Raw genomic sequence first — 23800 nt, 5'->3', positions numbered from 1 at the left:
GAAGCTTGAGTTGCCCCAAGAAGATGCCGTTCTTCTTTTCCATGAGGCGTCTGACAGTTGCCAAGCCAAGGATGGAACTGAGCAGAGTGAGATGGAACCAGTGGTGAAGCCTAAGACTCAGACAAGAGGTGATGTTGATTGAACAGATCTAGAGATCAGATGCACCCAACAAGTAAGAATGGACATTTGACAGTCAATCTAGTCAACATTATCCTCCTCTGGGACCGCAGCCCCAGGGCGCTGACTCTCGAACATCCAGGCCAACGAACCTTCCTCCCGCACAAGAAACTCCCAAGTTGGGTTACTTAACATGCCCAACCTCCACAGTTTCATCATCTAAGACAAGCTGCAATTCCCATGGTTTCTGAACCCAGAATTCCAGAAAGAAACGGAAGATTCAGAACGTCAGGAGCTGGAAGAGGATCTCCAGCGAGAATAACGGCAAGAATTTATCAGGGAGAGATTGGCACCCTGGACAGAAGGTGTTAATATTGTTGCATATGGGATCAAGTAAGCTACTGGCAAAGTGGCAGGGCCCATACGCTGTGACTAGGAGAATAGGACCTGTCACATATGACATTCTCTGCCCTGACAACAAATGTTATTGCTGATTATTTGACAAGAATGTCTGAACTCTGAGGAGAGGGGGTGAATGATGCCATGATGCTAAAAGAAATGTGAAATAATTTTGTGTTTCATGGATTTTGGATGGGAGAAAGGTGCGCATTTCTCCCCATCCAAAACAGTTGAGTTGGGCGACCACTAATTACAGTAAAGTCTCGTTATATCGATATCGGATATATCGATAGTCCCGGTTATATCGATACTATTTCTATGCACGCACGGAGAAAATTACATGCAAACAGGGTCGGATATATCGATAGTCCCGGTTATATCGATATTTTTTCGGACTCCCTTGAATATCGATATAACGAGACTTTACTGTAACTCTGAAAATGTGATTGCAACCACCTGGGAATGGCCAATTGCCGCTGGGACCTGATTGGCCAGAAGCTCAGGTGAAGCACCCTTAAAGCCAGCCTGAGCCAGTCACTTCGAGGAGGAAGAAGAGGGACAAAGGACAACCTGGAGAGCAGTGTTACCTGGGGTCTGCCGAAAACTGATATCAACTGCAAATAAAGAAAACTCACAATACCCTTCCTGCATTGGCTGAGTGAACTTTTATCCTCTTTCCACCTGCATGCTGAAACGCCGCACGACAGACGGAGACGACTGATATTGCGGAGGTGAAAATATGCAGACCGGGTTATGTTATTTATATGGGAGTGAAAAGATAGTATGCTATCAAGGATGACACCCAGGCTCTTAACCTGAGGGGCGGGGGACACGGTAGAACTGTCAATGGTGAGAGAGAAACTGTTTGCTTTGTGAAGGGTGGATTTTGTACCGACAAGGAGAAGTTCAGTTTTTTCGCTGTTTAGTTTGAGAAAGTTATGAGAAAACCAGGATTTGATTTCTGAAAGGTAAAGTGTAAGGGATGCAGGTGGAAGAGAGGCGTCGGGTTTACTGGAGAGGTAGAGCTGGGTGTCATCCGCGAAGCAGTGAAAATGAATGCCAAATTTGCGGAAGATATCACCAAGGGGAAGAAGGTATATAATAAAGAGAAGGGGCCCCAGAACAGACCCTTGGGGCACACCAGAAGACACAAGGGAGGACCGTGAAGTGAATGAGGTAATTTGGATAAACTGTGAGCGGCCAGTGAGGTAGGAATGAAATCAACTAAGTGGGGTGTGTGTCACGCCTAGAGTGGAGAGTCGGTTGAGCAGGATGGGGTGAGAAATGATGTCAAAGGCCGCAGATAGATCAAGAAGGATGAGAATAGAGAGGGAGCCAGTATCTGCTGCTATGAGAAGGTCATTCGTGATTTTTATGAGCGCTGATTCAGTGCTGTGACTGGGACGGAAACCAGACTGGAATTGTTCGTAGAGGTTATTGTGAGTGAGGTGAGAGTGGAGTTGACAGGCGACGGTTTTTTTCAAGAATTTTAGCGATAAATGGAAGATGCGAAATTGGACGTAGGTTATTGAAATCATTGGGATCTGAACCAAGTTTTTTCAGGATTGGCGTTACAGCTGCGGTTTTGAGAGGGACAGGAACAATTCCAGTGGACAATGAGGAGTGAATAATAGCTGAAATAAAAGGGAGGAGAGCGGGTAGACAAGATTTGATGAGGACAGTAGGGAGGGGGTCACGTTGACAGGTGGAATTCTTGGACTTGGTGATGAGGTCAGAAAGTAAGGAGGGATGAGGGAGTTCAAAAGACGACAGCAGTTGATAGGGAGTAGGAAGGTTGGGAGAGGGGGGAGATACAGAGGAGCCGAGGTGCTGGTGGATCTTGTTGATCTTTTCAGTGAAAAACAGAAGTAGTGCGTTGCAGGTGTCTGAGGAGTGAAAGTGTGGGGGGGAGAGAGATAGAGGGTTGAATGATTTTGGTGTACAGGGAAAACAGAGTCCGTGGATTCCCAGTGTTAGCGTCAATCAGTCCAGAATAGTATTGTGATTTTGTGCGTGTGATAGAGTCCTTGTAGTGGGTGAGGTGAGCTGTGTACATGTCCTCGTGGGTGGTGAGGCCGGCCTTTCTGTAAAGTCTTTCCAGCTGCCGAGTTTTCGCCTTGGTGGAGCGGAGTTGGGCGGTGAATCAAGGAGCAGATCGAGTGAATTGGACTGACCGGGATTTTACAGGAGCAAGGGTGTTGAGCATGTTGGCAAGGTCCGTGTTGTATCGGGAAACAAGTTCATCAGGGGGGGAGTTGTAGTCCGGATTGAGGTTGGCAGCCATTGCAGTGAGGGTGACAGTGTCAATGTGTTTGATGTTCCGATAAGTGATGATGCGCGGTGGCTTGGGGAGAGAGAGTGTGATGGGAACGTTAAATGAGACAAGGAAATGGTCCGTTACAGGTAGTTCGTTTGCTGTGCAGTTGGCGGGGGTAAAACCACAGCAGCATATTAAGTCCAGGGTATGCCCTTTTATATGCGTGGGGAAATCAGAGAATTGATGCAAGCGAAAACTCTCCAGTGAGGAAATAAAGTCTTTGGTGAGGGATGGGTGTAATTGTCAATGTGTATGTTGAAGTCCCCAATGATAATAATATTTGGTGACAGAGTGGAGAGGTGTGTGAGGACAGCTGAGAAGTCTTTTAAAAAGTCACAATGTGGTTCAGGGGGACGATATACAGTGGCTATAACTGTGGGAGATGGACCAGAAATTTGACATGCAAGGCATTCAAATGAGAGAGTTTCCGGGACTGGCACTTGAGTGACTTTCCAGATCTCGTGGTAAAATATCGTGAGACCGCCTCCACGACCCGAGAGGCGGTGTTTTGAGAGGTAAACGAACCCAGGTGGCGTCGTGTCGTTCAACTCGGAAAAGTCCCCCGCCGTTTGCCAGGTCTCATTCAAGCAGAAGAAGTCCAACTTATGGTCACTAAGGATGTCTTGGATAAGACAACCCTTCCCCGTAAGCGAGCGGATGTTCAGGAGGCCGAAGGTGACGCTGGTGGTGTCATTTTGAGGGGCATTGGCCGACCTAACACACGGTGTTGCACGGAGCGGCTGTAACCTCTGCGTGGCCGGCGGAAAGATGACCACAGGGAGGTGATATCCTTGGAGTCGTCGAGGTGAAAGTCTCGACGTGATCCGCGGTGGATATACCTCCGGGAAGGGCGAGCGATTTCCGGGAATCGGAAAATCGCCTGCGGCAAGCTCGTCCACCGACATGATAGCAACCAGCAACGTCCAGAGACAGGCAGCGTCCAGGTTAGCCCTCAACAGTCTCGTCCGTGGTCCGGATAAACGACCGCAATCACGAGACGATCCGACAGCCAAAGCGGATTGGAATTCGACCATAAGTTCCTCTGGTGACTGTCGAGTATTTCCAGTGGTTACAGGAATTGTAAAAACTAAAAAGAAGCCAAAATGTTTGCGGGCGAATAGCGGCAGCCAAAAGCGCGCCAGCGTACACTCGACCCGGAAGTGACCAGTTATTCAAATGCAAAACACCAATAAAAATGACTTAAAGTGTCCAAAATCTGCAAAAAATTGAGCTGCGAATTGCGCATTTTCAGAAAGTCCCGCCCCCTGTTCTTGACGTCACGCCAAGACGTCTTGCATTGCTGGAGAATCAAAACAATGGCTTCAGATTCAGAGAATATGCTTTCTTGTTACACATCCAGTTATGAATATGATTCAAATAGTTCTGAAGAGGAAAGCAATAATGTTTGCAATCGATTAAAGAAGTACTTGCATATCAATTCAAGCCGTCAGGACTGCAATGTAGCGTCCCAGAAAATGCACAAGATGGCCACCGAGCTGTTGTGATGAATGAATCAGCCCGTTTCCACAGGCTGATAAATTCCTCACATGGAGCTTGCACGCCCTCTTCTGGCGCAACACGAAGTTTTCAGACCAAACAAGCATTGACGTGATGGAAGGACTGCTACAATGTGTCCTTTTTTTCGGTCAGGGCGTTCCTTCAGTGACGTCACGTACGGACTCGTCACCAACTCAAAAACAAGACTTCCGGAATATTCAGCACAAGTCTTAAAACGTAAAATATAGCTATATGCGGTGGAATCTTTGTAAAATACGCTCAGTAGAAGTCATTTGAAGCCATTTTACAAATTATGGACACAACTTGTCCGGAGACGTCGGTTGTCCTTTAAGAAACACTTAACGTATATAAACGGTGTATAATGTGCACCGGACTATAAGGCGCACCTTCAATGAATGATTTTTTTTTTTACATTTTCCATATACTGTATAAGGCACACCACATTTAAAAGGGCTACAGTAGATGCTGGGGTTACGTCTTGCACTCATCAGACGGTGCTGCGCAAAAGGGAATGTCAACAATGTCATATTTCACCATCATTTTCTTTTTTTGTGTGTCTAACATGAAACCAGAAATTGCAGAATAGTATAATGTGTGGCGTTTTCTCAATTTTATGAGCTCAATAATATTCCAGGACTTTATCAGAGTTTAACACAATATAATACAGGTTACACCCGACTTATGACCGGGTTCCGCTCTGACCAAACGGTCGAAAGTCAAAATGGGCGTAAGTTGAAATCGAGACTCTGTGCTAAATGACTTGGAAACGATCTGATTCGGACGCCACGGGGGCGGGTGTGGGTCTGAGTCGTCGGTGTCCTACCGGTTGCCCTCTCCCCAGCCTTACCCCGCTCTCCGCGCTGACACGTGGCCCGACCCCGCGTCCGTCGTCTATTGCGCCGACCAGCCCGACCAGCCACCTCACCCCGAAGCAGAACAAACTGCCTCAAAGAGGCGGCGCCACCACCGCCGGTCATGGGCCCGACGCGGCGTTCTTGTCACGGCGATCGCGCGCGCCAACGACCAACCAGCCTCGTTCTGGCCGGGCCGCGGCCGGCGTCGTGGGGCCCTGCCCCCATTCTCGTTGCGGCGCCACGCGCGCCGAAGCGGCGACACCCACCCACCTCTAGACCTGGCCGCGCCGCGGTCAGCGTTGGTGGACACTCCCCCGTCCTGTGCCATCACACAGTCGATTGCTGTGCGAGAGTGAGATGCTCGCTGGCTGGCTAAAATTATACACGTTGCGAGGCTGCTAGCGTAGAATTAAAATAAAAAAATAGGGTCTGGCAGTCATCGTCGTAAATACGGGTGGTCGTAAGTCGCACCGGTCGTAAGTCGGATGATGATTACCTGTAAATATAATTTTCTGATATTACCAATCTTCCTTATTCAAAATGATTACGTTCCTAAGAGGTTTTCATGGAATATTTTGGACAAATTTAGTTTTTTATGAGACACTAAATACAAAAATAAGCAAGAAACTGCAAATTTTCCATTTCTAATCAATATGCGAGAAATGGTAAATTCTGGCGAAACTGACCTTGCAAAGTAATTTTAAGAGATTATGAAAACGAAACACCGTTTTATATATCCCATCATGGACCGTGCACTACTTCGACAGGGGGAAATGGAGTTGGTGGCTGTTCAGACCTTGCGAGACCTGTTGTGGCTCAATAGTACTTCACATATACACTGGCATATAAGGCGCAGTGTTATCTTTTGAAGAAAATCAAGGCTTTTGGGTGCGCCTTACACACCGGAAAATACGGTAATTTTCAACATGCAGCATCCGTCATTTTGCAAACTTTAGCGTTTTTATGGTATGCATGTTTGTTAGGAATAAAACTCAAACATTCAAGGTGAGGTGACTCACACGATTGTATCAATCACAAATCTGTCAACGGCTAATTAATAGCCAACATGCCTTTCATTTATTTATTTTTTGCATATACTGTTTTTTTTCTTTCTTTCAAAACTTCCTATCATTCCACTGCTGCTGCAGGGTGTCAGTGCAGTCATAGTAATATGAGTCATCAGTCATTTAAACAGAAGCACTGTGGTTAATGCCATGGGTAACCTGTGTCCTCAATAGATTCCAAAAGATAGGTAATATCCATTATCCGAACCACTTATGTTTACGAGGATTGTGAACGTGCTGGAGCCTACCCCAGTGGTCTTTAAAGGACAGAAAAGATTTGATGCTGTTGTTTATCTTCTGTACATTTAAAGGTAACAAAGCCCCATGTCGAGCATGAGATGTGCATTTGTGCTGGGGATATCCATTCAAGCAAGCCTTGTGAGAGGTGTGACATCGTGCGTCCACTATCCTAAATCTAAGCTCCATGGTCAAAGAGAGAAAGAAGGTCAATCCAATTAGACAGACCAAGAGACACAAACATTGGGCCTCCTTTCAATCCTGTGCCAATCCAAGAATATCAGAGTCAACCACAAGCATAGAAACACTGCATGTTTGCTTGTCCTGGAAGCCAAATTTGACATTTTATTTTATTTACTTCCTGAAGGAAATGCCATGATGTGCGCACAGTGGAATGAAATGAGTAGTTGTGCAATGTAAAGGCATGCTGTTTTAACACTCAGTGTGTGTGCGTGTGCATGTGCACGTCTAGCATTTGTTAACAAGCAAGGCAACTTTCACGGGACTGTCTTGCAAGATCTCTTTGACCACCACAGTTTGCCGATACGAGCTCATGAAACAGAAGGCTGTCGACAGTTGTCGTCCACAATGTGACTCGCTGAATTCGACCAGATCATAAAAGAGACTATTTTTATCAATCTGGACTTAACTGTGCGTGAGTCGCCCAGCTTGACTAGGCACACAAGTCATGACCCTGTCATTGTGTGGTTAAAGCCTTCTAAGTTTCGTAGTGATTAAAGCATGAGGTCAGTGTTCACTGAGTAAATGCAGTAATGTCTAAAAGTGGTCGTAAAGTTGTCCATGCAAGCCATATCACCACTCCGAAACTACACTTTCACAGCTATGTTGCTTTTGAATTATTTATTTTAATATTGATGCACAGCATTTTTCCCCAAGAGAACAAGAAAAGCCAATGAACATCGAGACATTGATAGGAAATAGAGGGCATTTTGTAATGGATAAATTCCAAGGGCCTCCTTTATTTTATTTAAGCAGGCGTATGCACAGGAGTTCGAGTAAGATGTGTAAACAAACATTGTCATTCAAAGTACAGGATTATTCAATTTGGACAAGTGTAAATTTACACACATCTTAAATCACGCATACACTAAAATCCTTAGGGTGAAACGGTGCAACTTCACTGGAGTACAGACATCAATAACGAGCCAAAATTAAAGGGGAAGTCAAGTACATAAAATAATAATAATAATAATAATAATAATAATAATAATAATAATAATAATAATAAGAATAATAATGTTTTATGCAGCCCCACTAATGTAGACCACATACCGGGAAATATAAAATACAGTATAAGCACAATACTATTACAGGTGTATTAGTATTGTGTTTATGGAATTTGATTTCAAGAGCAAAGCCCACCTGTTTTTATCCATCTCAGGGGTCAGGGGGGGGCATTTTGCAGTTGACTGAAAATGACATCACAGTAGCTCAATCCCGATTCAGATTGACCAAACTCAGCCGACAGGTGAGGTGATTTTGTGAAACTAAAAGCACAAACTGAGACTAACAACTGTCTCATAATTCGATTTACTGTGTATGGATTTGGCAAAATGACAACACCATGTCTGTGCACATGTGCGGGTGTCTGCGTGTGTGCGTGTGTGTGTTCATGCACCTGCAAACTCTGGTAGAGCATAAATCCAGTGTCTGTGAGTGCACACAAACAGCCACATTGTCAAGTTACTTGGCCGCAGCATTGGAGAGAATCGTACATTAGCAAAGTCAGCCAAACGCCACACTTCAATCCTTTTGAGGAATCAGACAACTGTGATTAGATTTGGTCTTTTTTTCATCGAAAATGATTGCATCTTAGAAATATACTTTGCAACGATTCAGGAATACTAGTGGGGGGAAAACACAGACAGAGTGCACAGGTTTAGCAAAATGGCACTCAATTAGAATCCACTTGAAATAATAATGGTACTATATTTTTTGTTTACACTCTCACGATGAACAAATTCTGAGAGAGTAAGGAAGGTAGTTTCTTGTACAGTACATACCGTTAGTTATCCAGATGTGGAATTTACAAAATGCAACTCAGGAGGTGTGATGTCCTCCCCGAATCTTCTTCTTTTCCTTTCGGCTTTTCCCTTCAAGGGATCGCCACAGCGAATCAGTGTCCTCCATCTTCGGAGGTTTGATTCGCATGTTTGTTTTGGACAAGCTTTTACGTCGGATGCCCTTCCTGACACAACCCTCTGTATTTATCCGGGCTTGGGACTGGCACAAGAAGACACTTGCTTATGTCCCCTTGTGGCTACAGAACAAGCAACTCTATGAACTTAATAAAGATGAAGATGCTCAGTAAAAGGCTCCCAAACACAAAATGGTCATCGGCACAGCAACATTCAAAACTGCAAAACTATGCTCACCATTTGATGACAATGCTCTAATCTTACCATGAAATGAGCATCTCTACACAGGTACAGTAACATTTTCTGTTTACAATGCAAGCTGTTTACACTGCCTGTTTGTATTCCTTCCGGACAAAACCGAGAAATAAAGTACAATACATCCTCCCTGAATCAAACCTATTATTACAAAGGGCTACGCGTTTCATCTTTGGGATACACTTCTGCGGCAATTGTAAGGTAAACTTCTCTTCTCCTTCTTTTCCTTTCGGCTTTTCACTTCAGGGGTCGCCACAGCGAATCAGTGTCCTCCAACTAACCCTGATTTTGTCTCTCACACAGAGAGCTAGCTTGTTGTAGCTGACGAACAGTTGCAGCCAACTTCCGTATCAATGCAGCAGTGTTTATCATGATTAATAACTGCCTGCATAACTGCAGAAAATATGATCATCGCAAGCTGCTGAAGGACCTCACAGTGCACATTACCACAGTAAAGCCGTTAGCTTCCACTTGATTATGATTTTCAGCATTTATGCCTCTATGGGTGATATGAAACTTTAAGTCTGCAGATCCAGCAGCAACGTTCATGCTTGCCTGGTCTTCATTTATTTTTCTTCCACATTTTCCATGATAATCATGGCGCATTACACTCAAACTCGGTGAGTGGTTTGCCACGTAGGCGTTATGGAAACTAACTCACAACATTTGGAAAATAAATACAATACAGTATGTATTCTACTGTCAACTAACAGAATAGGCTGTGTTCAAGCTCACAATGGTAGAATCCTCAACATCAGATTCAAACAGAAAAAAATACCCCATTTAGACATTATTGCGCAATGGTTCTTGGGTGGCCCGGCAGGCGAGCAAGCCACCGGCTGGTAGTCGTGTGCTTACGTCACAGTTTCCAAGCGACTACAGGTTGGCTTTGCAGTAACACCATAAAACTTTAACTTTGACAAATTTGAGGAGAAAAACAACCACCAGCCCTGGACAAAATACGAGACTGGGTATTTTTCTGTTGCTGGAAAAGTGCAAGATGCATATCTGGCTGTGCATGTGGAAACATTGGTTTCAGGCATAAATATGGTATTCAAATTATGATTTGTAGTTTCGAAGCCATGGTTATGTGTGTCAAATCATTTTTGTGGCCAATGCAACAGCACATGGAATAAATAGCACAGCAGAACGACAATGAATGAGAAGTATTTGCTACAAAAGGCCACAAATGCTCATCCTGGAAAAAACAACCTTATTTAATGTTGTTTGCTGATGATTATTAAGAGTAGCCTCCATCGATTCAAACACTTTGACGGAAATTAATTTCAACACGAGTTGAGGTCATTGTGGGACGATGAAAGGTTTTCCGATTCTGATTTCAGTGTTGTGCAATAAATGCGATAGAAACAATATCGGGTGCCATTTGATATTTAAAATGACTGTACAGTAAGTTGTATTGGTGTGAAAGGCACAACAACCATCTTGCCATTCCACCATTTCCCTTCCATCTCCCCGCAGTAGCAGCACATCTCCAATCATCCCGTGGGCAGATATGCAATCACACTGCGCAAACAATTAAAGGCAACTCCTCTGCAATCCAAACCTATCAGGCGTGTTGCTGTGCAGCCAGCATACTTACACATTAACTCGAGAGAAGCTTTAGTGAATGGCATTTTTATGAAGGGTTTGCTGAAGTGAAGACAATAAAACATTCCCGCTACCTGTTGCAGCAATGAGAACCTTTGAACTGGCGTTTTCAATTTCGCATATATTTCACTTTATTGGGAGCAACCAAGTGGTTTACTTTTTTATATCATCAACAGATTTAAATTCTCACGAGCTTATCAGCAAACTATATTTTACATGTTTCATTTTCAGCGGGGCAAATTCTAAACAATCTGAAATTTAATTGGACCTGAATTGAAATTAGGTATTCAAATTTAACAGTTTTGGTCACCTGCTTGGTTTATCACAGTAGCTGTTTTACAGTGGTGTGTGTGTGTGTGTGTGTGTGTGTGTGTGTGTGTGTGTGTGTGTGTGCGCGCGTGTGTGCGTGCATACACATATGCAATTGTCCGTTTTTCAGAACACCGGCATGTTATTTAAAGCTAAATCAAATGTCAATAGCTGGTGGGAAGGTGACGGTGAGCAATCAGACACCTGATAACATTCTTCAACACTTTTGACGATATGCAACAACAATTGGCTTTGTGTGTAGAGTTTATGACAGTGTTGCACAAGCTTCAAGAATTCAGCTGATGTCAAATACTATGTTGCGCGGTGAAGGGACAAGTAGAAAAAAAGAATATAAGTGGAATGTTCTTCGAAATATAAAAACAACCAGTTTCCTTTACGGCCTTTGGCAGGGCCGCGCCCACATTCACCAAGAAACAGTCTTCATCTGTGCTGTAATCACAAAAGTAAGAATCTACTAGTGTAACCACTGACATCCACTGGTTGGCCACAGACAGAGCTCCTGTGTGCGCTATAGAATCCTCACACAGCTGGGCTCGAGTGCAATAAAGCTCTGTCAGGGGTTCATGCAATTCAACACCAAGCGAGCCAAGAGGCAGGTGGGGATAAGCAGAGTTGTATAACTGCTTAAAATTGCACTTGAAAATTTGCAGCAAAGCTCCATGTAAACACAATGAAAGGACTTGGAAGAGACAAAACAAAGAAACAGAACAGCAACATTTTACAAATGTTCACTGATCAATTTCTATCTCGCATAGTTAAGCCAATAATAAAATAACATTTGCAAGTGTTTTCAGTTCCAAGTCAGGTTGAATGATTAGGCTGCTATGTTGCAAGCAACTCATTGGGTTTGATCAAACCCCAAGGGTTCCACAGAGCCCCTGCCATGGAGGTGAAGACACAACTTCACATATGCATTCGTTATAACACGCCCGCTTGGCCATCACTGGCTGCATTTGATCACAATACCTTGCTTATCCAATTAGTGCGACGGGAAATGTAGCTCGCAAAGCAGTCAACGTGTGACTGTCGTGATAGTAAGCAGTGTGATTTATAAATTTATACATAAATAATCAATGTATCACAAGGATACATGTGCATCACAGAACGTGAGAGGACTTAGCGTCCTATCCGCTGTATTTATCATGCCAAATTGAGCAAGTCTCACACGGCAAAACTGAGATACACTTTTCGAATCATTTTATTTTTTCCCTAAGGGTTTGGGTTTGGGGTTATACACATGGACTTGGTGGGTTTGGTAACTCAAAGTTAAGAACGACTGTCAAAAAGCAAGACTCTTACACTCTGTACTGAAATGTGTGTACCCCCCCCCCCCCCAACCCCAACCACCCACTCACCTCCAATACTGGACCTGCTCCCAAGATTATTTGCTCCACTCCACTGGCAAAACCTTTCTGGCTGAGAGCGGTGAGATGATGAATGAGAAAGTTCGTACTTTGTGTCTTGCCAGAGCCACTTTCTCCAGATATAACAATACACTGATTGGTCTGTCTCTGCAGCATCGCATGGTAAGCGACATCAGCGACCGCATAGATGTGAGGCTCTAAATCTCCCAGTGAGTGATTATCATACATCTTCACATATTTGGGATTGTAGATGGGAAGGAACTTGAAGGGGTTAATGACAATGAGGATACTCCCAACGTAGGTGTAAATCTTTTCTTGGTGAAAACGTGAGCGCAGGTTGTCCAGCAGCGAGCGCTCATTGAGCTCCGGTAGACAACATAAATCTGCATGGTCACCTTGGGTTTCAGGCTGTGGCAATAGACCGCGTTCCACCATGCGCCTGCGCTCTTCTGTGACCTGCAGCCACATCTGGAGGCTGCCGCCATAGTGAATCGAACCATCCAGGTTCTTAAGCCGGAGGAGAAAGCGGTAATCTTCGCCTCCGGACAGGGAGCGATGCTCGAGTGCTACGCGGGGCCAGAGCATCATTCTCTGCACGGGGCAGTCGCTCGGGTTGAGAATCCATTCTTCTCCACCAAACTCTTTCACCTCTGCTAGGACATAACACTTAGTACGGTCCAGCTGGAGTCGGTCAATGACGCGTTCGATCGTCTCAGCGGCCGAGGTGGTCTTTCGAGCACTGATCGGGCAGTAGATGGTGCCTTCGGCCAGCGTGCCTGGATAGACGCGCACGGTGAACTCGGAGTTCTCCAAACGCTGCCGCCGTCCCAGAGTGCCCATGCCGCCAACGCCATCACGAGCACTCATGGCGGAGGAGGAGTTCCCATTAGCAGCTGTCAGGCACGTCCTTCACTGGGCGGTAGAGGCCACTGACTTCAAGTCATTCCCACTGTAAAGGCAAGCAAGACAGAAAGAAGAACGTGGGTGGGGATCAATTGGTCTCACAAGACTACTTTCACAATAACGGGACACTGCCTTCTGGATGGAAGCCAGCGTAGAGGAAAATATAGCAGCGGCAATGACTACGTGTGTGACTCTGCAATCAGAAAGCTGGAGCCAACTGAAATTTGAAGGATTATGACAAAACCAGAAATTGGACATGCGGTTATGGATCTGTAGGATTATCATTAACACACATCCTTACGACCAAGAGCACACGTAAACTCCCTCCAAACACCAAGACTAGCAGCTGTTGCCCAATCACACCATTCACAAGTTTCTCTCGAATACATTAAGAGACACAGATACAATTGTGTGAAACACTTTATTTGCCAGAGCACAAACATTTACCACATGAGTCACTGTTATCAAAACATTCACTTTGAGAAATCACAGTGTCTTTTTTGAGTCAGATCAAGCGAAATTTTTCTTATTGCTGGCCATGTGCTGGTGACCATTTCATGGGGGAACCGGGCTTCTCAACCAAAGCAAAGTGGCATAGGTTCAAATCCATCAGTGAGCCTAATGAAGACAAACGGTGGGGAAATTGATGGATATTTGCATTTACAACATTGACCTTTGTCTTGAAATTAAGACAATCCGCTATATAAACATTTTAAACATCTTTTTATTTCCTTACTCAGCGTTTTATTTTCTCGGACCTCCGTTTTTATTATACTTTCGGTCAATCACGTCAGGTCCTACCGGTCTATACAAAAGCTCCCCCAAACAGCTAGACCCTCTTCTTCTTCCCTCGCACCTGTACCATCCGCGCGAGCTGCCTGCACCTAGTGTGTGCCGTCCCAAAGATTAAATAAACGTTTTGTTCTTACTTTTGAATCCCGATTCATTAATGAATGAGTCTAACAGTCCTCAAAATGGCATAAACTAAAATGAGTGGTTGCCGGCTAACCACATTAAAATATCAGCCCTTCTCAGTAGTGCCAAACTACCTCCGTCCAACATAACATTAGAAGAGAGAAAGGCGTTAACTACTCTACAAAAAGACAAAAAGATTACTATTTTGCCAGCAAACAAGGGAAGATGCACAGTGCTTCTCAACACATTGGATTACGAAGACAAAATAAATAGGTTAATCAGTGATTCTAATACTTATGAGCAACTAAAAAGGGACCCTTCCAATAGATACAAGAAAGAAATGATAGACTGTCCCCAAAAGTTAGAGAAAGGAAAATTTATAGACAAACAGATGTATTTTAGATTATACCCGGGAGAGGCTACGCCATATATCTATGGCCTGCCAAAAATAAATAAAGAAGGGTTCCCCCTCAGACCCATTGTTTGTAGCATTGACTCCTCTACATACAATGTAGCCAAATATTTAAAAACTATCTTAGCTCCGTTGGTTGGTAACACAGAATATCACGTAGAGAACACCACAGGGTTTGTAGAGAGGATCAAAGACCTCATATTGGAACCTGAGGAAACTTTGGCATCATACGATGTGACTTCTCTCTTTACATCTGTCCCAACCCCAGCAGCAGTCTCAGTGGTGAGGACGAGACTAAACAAATTCATGGTTGTGCTATGAGCTCACCAGTTTCACCCATAGTGGCTAATCTGTACATGGAAGAGATGGAGAAACAGGCCCTCACATCCTTCCTGGGGACAAAACCTACACACTGGTTTAGATATGTGGACGATACTTTTGTCATAATTAAAAAACAAGAAATTCAATCCTTCACAGATCACCTCAACTCTGTAGACATCAACATTAAATTTACTCGTGAGGACAGTAAAGAGAACCAACTAGCCTTCTTGAATTGTAAAGTAATTATAAAAGAGGACAGAGCGCTTAAAACAGAAGTCTTTAGGAAGGCTACGCACACTGACCAATACTTACTTTTTGACTCTAACCACCCTTTACAACACAAATTGGGAGTTATCAGAACCCTCCAGCATAGGGCTAAACTAATACCAACTAGCATTGAAGGTAGAGAAAAGGAGTCAAAACATATCAGGCGAGCACTCACTAACTGTGGGTACCCTCAGTGGTCATTCAACAAATGTCAGAAAGAAAGAATAGGGAATGAAACCAATAATTCTCAAGATACAAAAAGGAGAGGAGTAGCAGTACCTTACATTGCAGGAGTTCCTGAAAAAATACAAAGAGTCCTTTGGCAACACAAAATTCCTACTTATTTCAAACCGATAAACACGTTAAGGCAAAAATTAGTGCATCCAAAAGATAGGCTACCAAATGAAAAACAAAGTAATGTAGTTTATTCCATACATTGTAAGAATGAAAATTGTAAAGAGCAGTACATTGGGGAGACTCAACAAATTCTCAAAAAAAGACTTTATTAACATCGCAGGGATAATACAAGTGGGCCTCAATCGGCAGTACATTTGCACCTAAAGCTAGCAACCACTCATTTGACGACAATGAGGTTAAAATCTTAGCGAAAGAACATCGATGGTTTGAAAGGGGGGTAAAAGAAGCGATTCTTATGAAATAACAAAATCCTTCATTAAACCGGTCTGGTAGTGTGAGGTTCAATTTGGATCGTTCATACAATAGCCTGCTTAGGCAAAACAGGTTAGGCAACATTCGTAACGTTGATGAGGTGATACCGGTGGGAGTGGGGGAAATGGGCCAGTCGTTAGTCAGGAATGTAGGAACAATCAGTGGGGCCACAGGGAGTGGTCCTCTGCTCCCTCCAACCTGAGAGTAGGGACCTATCGTAGCTGTGTCCGGCGCCGCCATGTCTGGACATTAGGGATATATAAACAGGGCCGATACGACCAGTCAGACTTTAGTTCGTTGACGAAGCCTCTAGGATAGGAGGCGAAACGTCCGAAACCTTCAAATTTGTACAGATGACGGCTGAAGAAACCTTCTCATCGATGGACCACTCCTGTACGACTGAGAGCTTACACAGACATGTTGCCGGCTAAATGTCAGCCAATTCCTAAAATGACCCACAAAAATCAAAATACTGTGGGACCTTGGCTTGGATTGGATTGGATTGGATATGCCTTTATTAGTCTCACAGTGGAGAAATTTACATTTCACAGCAGCAAAGTGATGAAAGGAATGAAAGTAGAAAAACAAAATACATGAGCTGCTGGAAAGGCAGCCACTCTCGCGGCGCCATCTTGAAGTCAAAATAACAACTTACGAACTTAATTGGTTCCCAGACAGAATGTGTAAGGCGGAAAATGTGTATCCCAAAAATTAATTTCCCATAGGAAACCATTAAAATGAGAATAATCCGTTCCCAGGTCCCCATAACATAATTTTCTACTTTCTAATTTTCTAAGCCTTAAAACTCCACAAAATATACCTTATTTTATGTATAATAAATGTGCTATAGTATTATGATTAAAGAAATAAACTGTACAGTACAATAAAGTCATTTTATTTACCTTTGTGATGGTCGTTAATGGCTTGATGGAATGGAGTGTCCGGTTTCCTCAGCATTAAACACTTGATGAGGAACATAAGCTTCTTTCACCATCTTGAGGAATGATCCCTTGCATGCGCTTTCTCTGTGATAATTGTATCTAGTTCTTCATTAATTGTGATCTGTTTAGCTGGGTTGATAGCTTTTTGCATCAAGTGTACAGATGACTTGTGCGGGTTATTTGTGGAGCCTGATTGATGGGATATTTAACCTTCCAGTCTACACTCTGCTTTTGAACTATCAAAGTTGAAATGGGTCCAAATTTCACTGTTTTCTATCCAATTCTCACCATTTTACTTTTTTTTTTTTCACTTTTTTTGTTTCATGCTCTGTCCTCTCCCTTTCGTCTGTGTGTGTTTTCTCACTCTCTGTCTGCATGTCTCTTTAATGTTTAACCCCCCCCCCTCCCACTGCTGCGTTCTTGACCAATCACGTGGCTTTAACCGACGACCGGGAGCGGGGAATAGAGGACAAAAAAAGTCTGCTGCCATTTCCTTGTTTGGAGAACGCGCTCGTTCACGAACGACACATCACTCGTTGTGGCAGCTCCGTGTGTATCCCGAAAAATAGTTTGTATGCCAAGGTAGAATTTTCATAAATGTAACGTTCGTGAACCGAAACGTTCATAAGCCAAGGTGTTCGAAAACCGAGGTCCCACTGTAGCTCAGATCTCACATCAGGGTATACAACAAATTCCATTAACATGGCACAAACTCAGCCTTGGACGAAAATGGGAAATGGACCAGGGTCATACAAAGGGGCAAACAAAAGGTTGACCCATGTTGGAACATTTCCTGTCGTCCTTCATCTGACCTTCTGCATGTCAACACTTGAAAATGGTTTGGAGTACGAGAGGAACCACGGGACCAGCATCCTCTCGAACCCCCGTATGTAGAGTATGCAATCCAACTGCAAGGATGAAATCCATACAATAATGACTTCAACGGAATGCCAGTGTCAATTGGTTTGCCTACGTGAGCAGGCGTCTGCATGGTTGAAACAGATGGTCAGCCTGCTGCTTAAAAGATGAAGGGTGGCTGGGTGAATTTGGGCATGTGACCATGATGTGGCCAGTGTGTTTACCGTCACAAAACAACAGTCATCGAATGGGCATTTTAAACAATACAACTATGTAAATGAGATGGCACTTATATAGCGCTTTCCTACACCAGGTACTCAAAGCGTTACATTGTTTCCACGTTTTCCTCTTGAAAATGCAGCATCAGACTCAGGCGCTCCACCAGGTCCCAATGAACAGTTGGACATTAACCTTCAAAAAAAATTTAGAGGAAGCCTAATTAAGATCACCCTGAAAGGTTATCCTGCATCGTAGGTTGATCTTGAAATTCTCCAAAGCTGAATATAATAACCTTATTTTGCCAATAGAATACATTCCCTCAGACAGACACGGCTACATTTATCGTCACTGTTTATTCTGTATTTTTTTTCAATGCAGTGTCATTTTTAAAATTTAGATTTCAATCTTGTTGAGTTGCTGTAAAATGATGAATAAATTCCGATTCTGAACTTAACATCCGATAACACTAGTTAACAGTAACAGTTTGCTTTATGTGCCCGCAATTGTATTTCTAACACAGATTAGAAAATTGTCTTGGCCTTTTTTCCAAACAGATCTGTTTTTTGAGCTACTATTTTAAAATGTGCCATTTCCAATTTTGACCAATAATAGCTTGCACAATTCGGATTTTAACATGGTTTAATAGTTATAACATTTCAGGGAAAAAAAAAATCATGACTGCTGCTGAATCTAATCCCATCAATTATATCAATGAATAGCATTATGTACTTATTACTACTATTCTTATTATTTTTGTTATTATTATTATTATTATTATTATTATTATTATTATTATTATTATTATTATTACAGTGAGACCTCAACTTACGAACTTAATTGGTTCCCAGACAGAGTGTGTAAGGCGAAAAGTGTGTATCTAAAAAAAAATGCCCATAGGAAACCATTAAAATGGGAATAATCCGTTCCCGGGTTTCCATAAAATATACTTTTCAACTAAATAAGCCTTAAAACTACACACAACATCCCTTATTCTATGTATAATAAACGTGCTATTGTATTGTAATGAAAGAAAAATACTGCACGGTATAATAAAGTCACTTTATTTACATTTGTGATGGTCATTGATGGCTCTTAATTGACACCTGTTGCTTTCTGACTTGTAAGGTCTTACGAAACTGAGGCATCACATTATCATTCATCATGTTGATGATTCTTATAGCCTTTTCTGAATGGAACTGTTCAATAAAAGCCTGCACATCAACTGTTGAATGGCCTGCTTCTGCTTGTCCTCTTGAAGGCAAATCAAATTCTCTGTGTTGATGACCTCATTATGGTCAGCAACAAGCTCCTCGATGTCATCTGCATTCACTTCGAGTCCCGTAGGTGCCGGCAGAGATTTTATGACAACAAAAGGCGCGAGTCCGATGATTCTACGGACGCGGACTAAAACGCGACAAAAGAAGGCGGGCGGGGCGAATAAAATGGCACACTCGCGTCTAACAATCACCTCGTGCAAAGCAAACACTTGGAGCACAAGCAAACATTTGGAGCACAAGACGTAGCAATGCACTTTCGTCGTAATCATGTCACTGGTGAGGTGACAGTGACTCGTTGAAATGAAATGAAATTGCAGAAAGACAATGAAGTATCGCGAACGTAGGCCACGCCCGAGCTGTCAACTCGCACGTGACAATTTAACGTGACTATTGACACGCTGTTCCGGTGTGTGTGAAAACACTAGCTCTGATTGGCTTACCATGACACTTGACTCTACCGTTTAGCCAATCACAATCACTTCTATCGCAACTTGACAGAGAGGTGCATTCAAGTGTAGCAACACAAAAACGTTGGGAAGTGTTTGTCACCGCTCATTCAGTTAGACAATGCTTTCCAAACAGCCTAGAGTCTTAAGAAGTCGTGCGCTATTCTCGAACCTGAACGCACCCCAAGTCTTGGATGACAAATAAACAGAGCAGAGTAGACGTGTACGGCTGGTAGTTTCTTCAATTTATTCATAGTAACGCACCACATTTGAACTGAGGCTGAACACGAGCCTGTGGTGTTTATTTTCCAGTCCCATAATAGTAAAATTATCAGCAAAAAGCTTCAAGTAGGCGAGCGACGTGTGCATTCAATGAGAAGGGGTATGGAAAGTAGCGCCGCGCTGTTCGGTCGTGCTTCTGCCGAAGATCACTTTCGCCAGATCCGAAGGTCGTGTGCTTGATGGACCGGCCGTGGTGGGTGTGTATTATGAAAATAGTACGTATTATAAGGCTTAATTTTCATAAATTTGACGTTCGTATGATGAAAAGTTCGTATTATAAGGCGTTCGTAAGTTGAGGTCTCACTGTATTATTATTATTATTTTGTTGATATTATTTTCACTATTGTTCAAGCCGTTCTTGTTATTGGAAAGAGCACGATTATTCCTCCATTGTGATCATAATTATTAGAACCTGATGTGCTGAAGGAAATATTCAAGCAGATTCAGACTCCGCACATTAAATAACAACTGAAAAAACATCAGATTTAAAAACAGGAGAAACAGGAGAAACAGGAGTTTTGTGAATGAAATCACATCAAATTGACAACAAAGGTTCTATGAGACTCATAATGTTGCCATTGCTATGAAATCTCCACTTCTATATCTCCACTCCTACGCAATTATTTACAGATTCTTCTACATAGACTCAAGTAATGCATGTCAATAATGGACGTCAACTACACACAATGATTTGTTACACTGTCAGTTCATGTTGAGACAATATTGTTTTTGGAAAACAAGAAACACAAGACATTGCACAGAAGTACAGGTTTAATACCACACACTGTACTTGGGGAAGGATATATTATCAGCAGAGTGACAGAAAGGAGCAACAACGCAATCGAGACCGCTGAATGAAATAAGCCGCAGGTATGTAAAGTTGAGGGAGTGATGATGCTGGGAAGCTCAAGTGGCCTCTTGTGTCTTTCTTTCACCCCTTCGGAGACTCACACAGATCCGGTTACACTGATTGAGCAGTGAGAGTAAAACTTTAGTTATCGGACCTAAAATCTGTTCAAAACAAATATTTCACAAGATGAAGTGCAACACTCTTCCTTCTTCGTCTGTGTAAGATCTCAGTCGTACAGGAGTGGTCCATCGATGAGAAGGTTTCTTCAGCCGTCATCGGTACAATTTTTTTTACGGTTACGTCCGAAACCTTCAAAATTGTACAGATGACGCCTGAAGAAACCTTCTCATCGACTCTTCCTTCTTGTATCCTTCATGACAAAACACTACTTAGACAAAATGTCATGTGTCATACAGAACAAGTTTGCTTTGGTCTGAAGTTGGTTGGTTGCTGTGATGCTATTGGAGAAATTGGCAAATGAGTTAAAAGATAAGATGATAAGGAAATTAATTAACAGTCATCTGAATATTGGTTCTCACGGAGGAATTGTGTGTTTATTGAAACAGATACGAAGCATAATGAATTTTCTGAAATAAAGTTTACAAGCTTTTATATTTATTTCCGTATACAATAGGTAAAAGCTCATCTCAAATATTTTTGTTCCCGGGTTTGTCGCTCAGGTTCTTGTGAAACATACTGTTAAATTTGCCTGCAACTTTTTTTAGTGCCATTTACCACAAGCAGAGAGGGCAAAGATAGCCAAAATGTTCTGCAGCATACACACCACATGCTACCCCCTCATTGTAATAGTTAGACTCCCTTCCAAAACAACCCCCCCCCCCCCCCCGCCTCAATGCTCAAGCAGAGGAAATTGTACTTCAGACATAAAACACATACAGTCCAGCTTGTCATAAAAACAACTCACAGGCTGTGGCCTTCAAGAGAATAAAATATGCTTTGATTTAACATATGGTAGATGGACTGTGAGGACTCAAATACAACTTTCACATGTGCAGCGCACTGTACATGGTGCAGGAGAGCACAGGGCTGTATGTAAACATCAAGAGTTAGCGCAGAGTATCCACAGACACTACAATTAGGACTTGAAAAGCTTTAAAACACAAACATTATCTCAATTGCCAAATATCCTTTTTACACGTTGCTTGACCTTCAAATCTAGATTTTTACAATGCATTCAAGGCAGGGGCATGCAGAGGTTGGGGTCAATGGAGCGGTGGCCCTGGCACTCAGCCTGAGATCCACAGCACCCCACACCCTCAAAAAGATGTTTCCTGTCCCTGTCTGTCGTCAATCGTAGATGAAGGGACATATTGCTGAGATTGATTGGGCATGCATTTCGGGAACATTGCACGCACCCAAACCTCTACCCTTCCCTGTCAACATTTTCAAGGTAACTGTCGACATGCCACTAACCACCAGTTGACTTCCACAATTAACTTATTAAAAGACATTGTTAAGCTAAGCACTTCTAAATGTCACTTGTCCACATTTTGAAACGGTACCGGTAATATTTTCAGTGTGAATTTAGAGAGGTACCAATTGTTTCTTTTTTTTTTCACTGGATTGAGAAGATTAACACAGAGCCTGGATCCAAAACCTCTGCGGCGCACTGAAGAAGAAACAGAAGACCATCCAATCAATTATCTTGTTATGTTGTTTTTTATTGAAGTATCTCAAGATGATATAATTATTTGTATATAGCGGTAAATCATCTGTGGTTGAAATTAAGAAAATGCAATCTTTTTCTTTGACTTTAGAATTTTGAATAAAAATTAAATCCAATCTTTTTCAGCTGATGCCAAGATGCTATAATCCTGTGATGGGCCCTTATTTCCGTTGATCGGATCGGGACAAGCATGTTAGATGGCAGGAGGAGTCGTCAAGAGATACAACTGAAAACAGAACTCTTAACAATATGTTAAGTTTGACATTTGTAATAATGTTTTTGAATAGGATGATGAAAAGTAATACTGACTTTGCCATCAAGAGATGGCAAACACACACGCACGCACGCACGCACACACACACACACACACGCACGCACGCACGCACGCACGCACGCACGCACGCACGCACGCACGCACACACACACACACACACACACACACACACACACACACACACACACACACACACACACACACACACACACACACTTGCATTAAGTGTATCACTGTGTAACATGACTACATTCTCACAAAAACAGTTCCCCTTCAGCCTGAAGATAACACTGCCGTTCTCACACAAATGCCTTGATCTTGTCAACAAGAGTACAACTCCAATTTGTTGCCAATGAAAAGATACAAAATATTTGACGTGGTTAACTGTACAAAAATACTGAATGTGCTGTGTTTTAGTAGCAATTTAGTCTGAACTTGTCCTGTAAGTAATTTGTGATGTATTTTTTAATCAATCCACATACATTGTTTTTCAATGGTTGAGTCTCTCACAATACATCCGAAATTGAATGTACCAGGTTTGGTGGAGGGAAGAAAAAAAACATTTGTGTATTGTGAGTCCAGCGCTGCTGATTATTGCCATACTGCACTTCATGAGATCACGTTTGTGCTTGCATTGCTGGGGCACAACACAACAATACATTACTATAAATCTGCAGAAGATGACATACAATCCGGACCCTTAGAAATCATCAATGTGTAAAATGAAATTTGTAAATTCTGCATTGTGGAGCTGCATTAAAGCTACCCTGAATACTGATGAATCTAGTTTAGCTAGATTTTCCACTTTGATGAGGTAAAACAGAAGAATGAGCCTGTGCGAACTCCGGGGAGTGGAGGTCAGGAGTCTTTTTCTATGCCATTATTGGAAAGGATCTTATTGCGTTGTTACATTTTTACCTTTGTCTGTGACGTCATACAAACCGTTGAACTACCACACATTTCAAGCAACTGACAAGCAAACATCGTGCAAGGAGCAGGGCAAGCAGAACCAGAGGACTGAAGAGTGGTTCAACAGATAAGAAATTAGCTACCATTTTTATTGATAAAAAGATGAACCTCGACACTCTGGCAAAATAATTTTTTGTTTTGGATTAAACTTGTCATTTCAGACAATGTGATTTTGTGAATGGAGAAGATGCATTTTTTAAAGCTATCAATCAGAAGCAGCATGATATCTGCGGCCACATCACACTCACATCCCAGATGTCTTGCTTTACCCGGCTGCTCACAAAAGTT

The 23800-nt window shown here is 42.7% G+C and overlaps 1 protein-coding gene across 8 annotated transcripts in view; it reads right to left on the bottom strand.

Annotated features, from left to right (window-relative positions):
- The window catches only part of myo9aa (myosin IXAa), a 108106-nt gene that overhangs the window by 62806 nt on the left and 21500 nt on the right, over nucleotides 1-23800 (bottom strand). For all 8 annotated transcript variants that reach the window (XM_088992102.1, XM_088992094.1, XM_088992096.1 and 5 more), the window contains exon 2: nucleotides 12214-13171. In XM_088992102.1, coding sequence (XP_088848228.1) covers nucleotides 12214-13089 — 876 coding nt within the window. In that variant the 5' untranslated portion in view covers nucleotides 13090-13171. The remainder of the gene's footprint in view (nucleotides 1-12213; nucleotides 13172-23800) is intronic.

The sequence above is a fragment of the Hippocampus bargibanti genome, linkage group LG03, assembly GCF_051943395.1.
Source record: "Hippocampus bargibanti isolate YZ-2025 linkage group LG03, ASM5194339v1, whole genome shotgun sequence".
Lineage (NCBI taxonomy): Eukaryota > Metazoa > Chordata > Actinopteri > Syngnathiformes > Syngnathidae > Hippocampus > Hippocampus bargibanti.
This window is presented reverse-complemented; position numbering and strand designations above follow the sequence as displayed.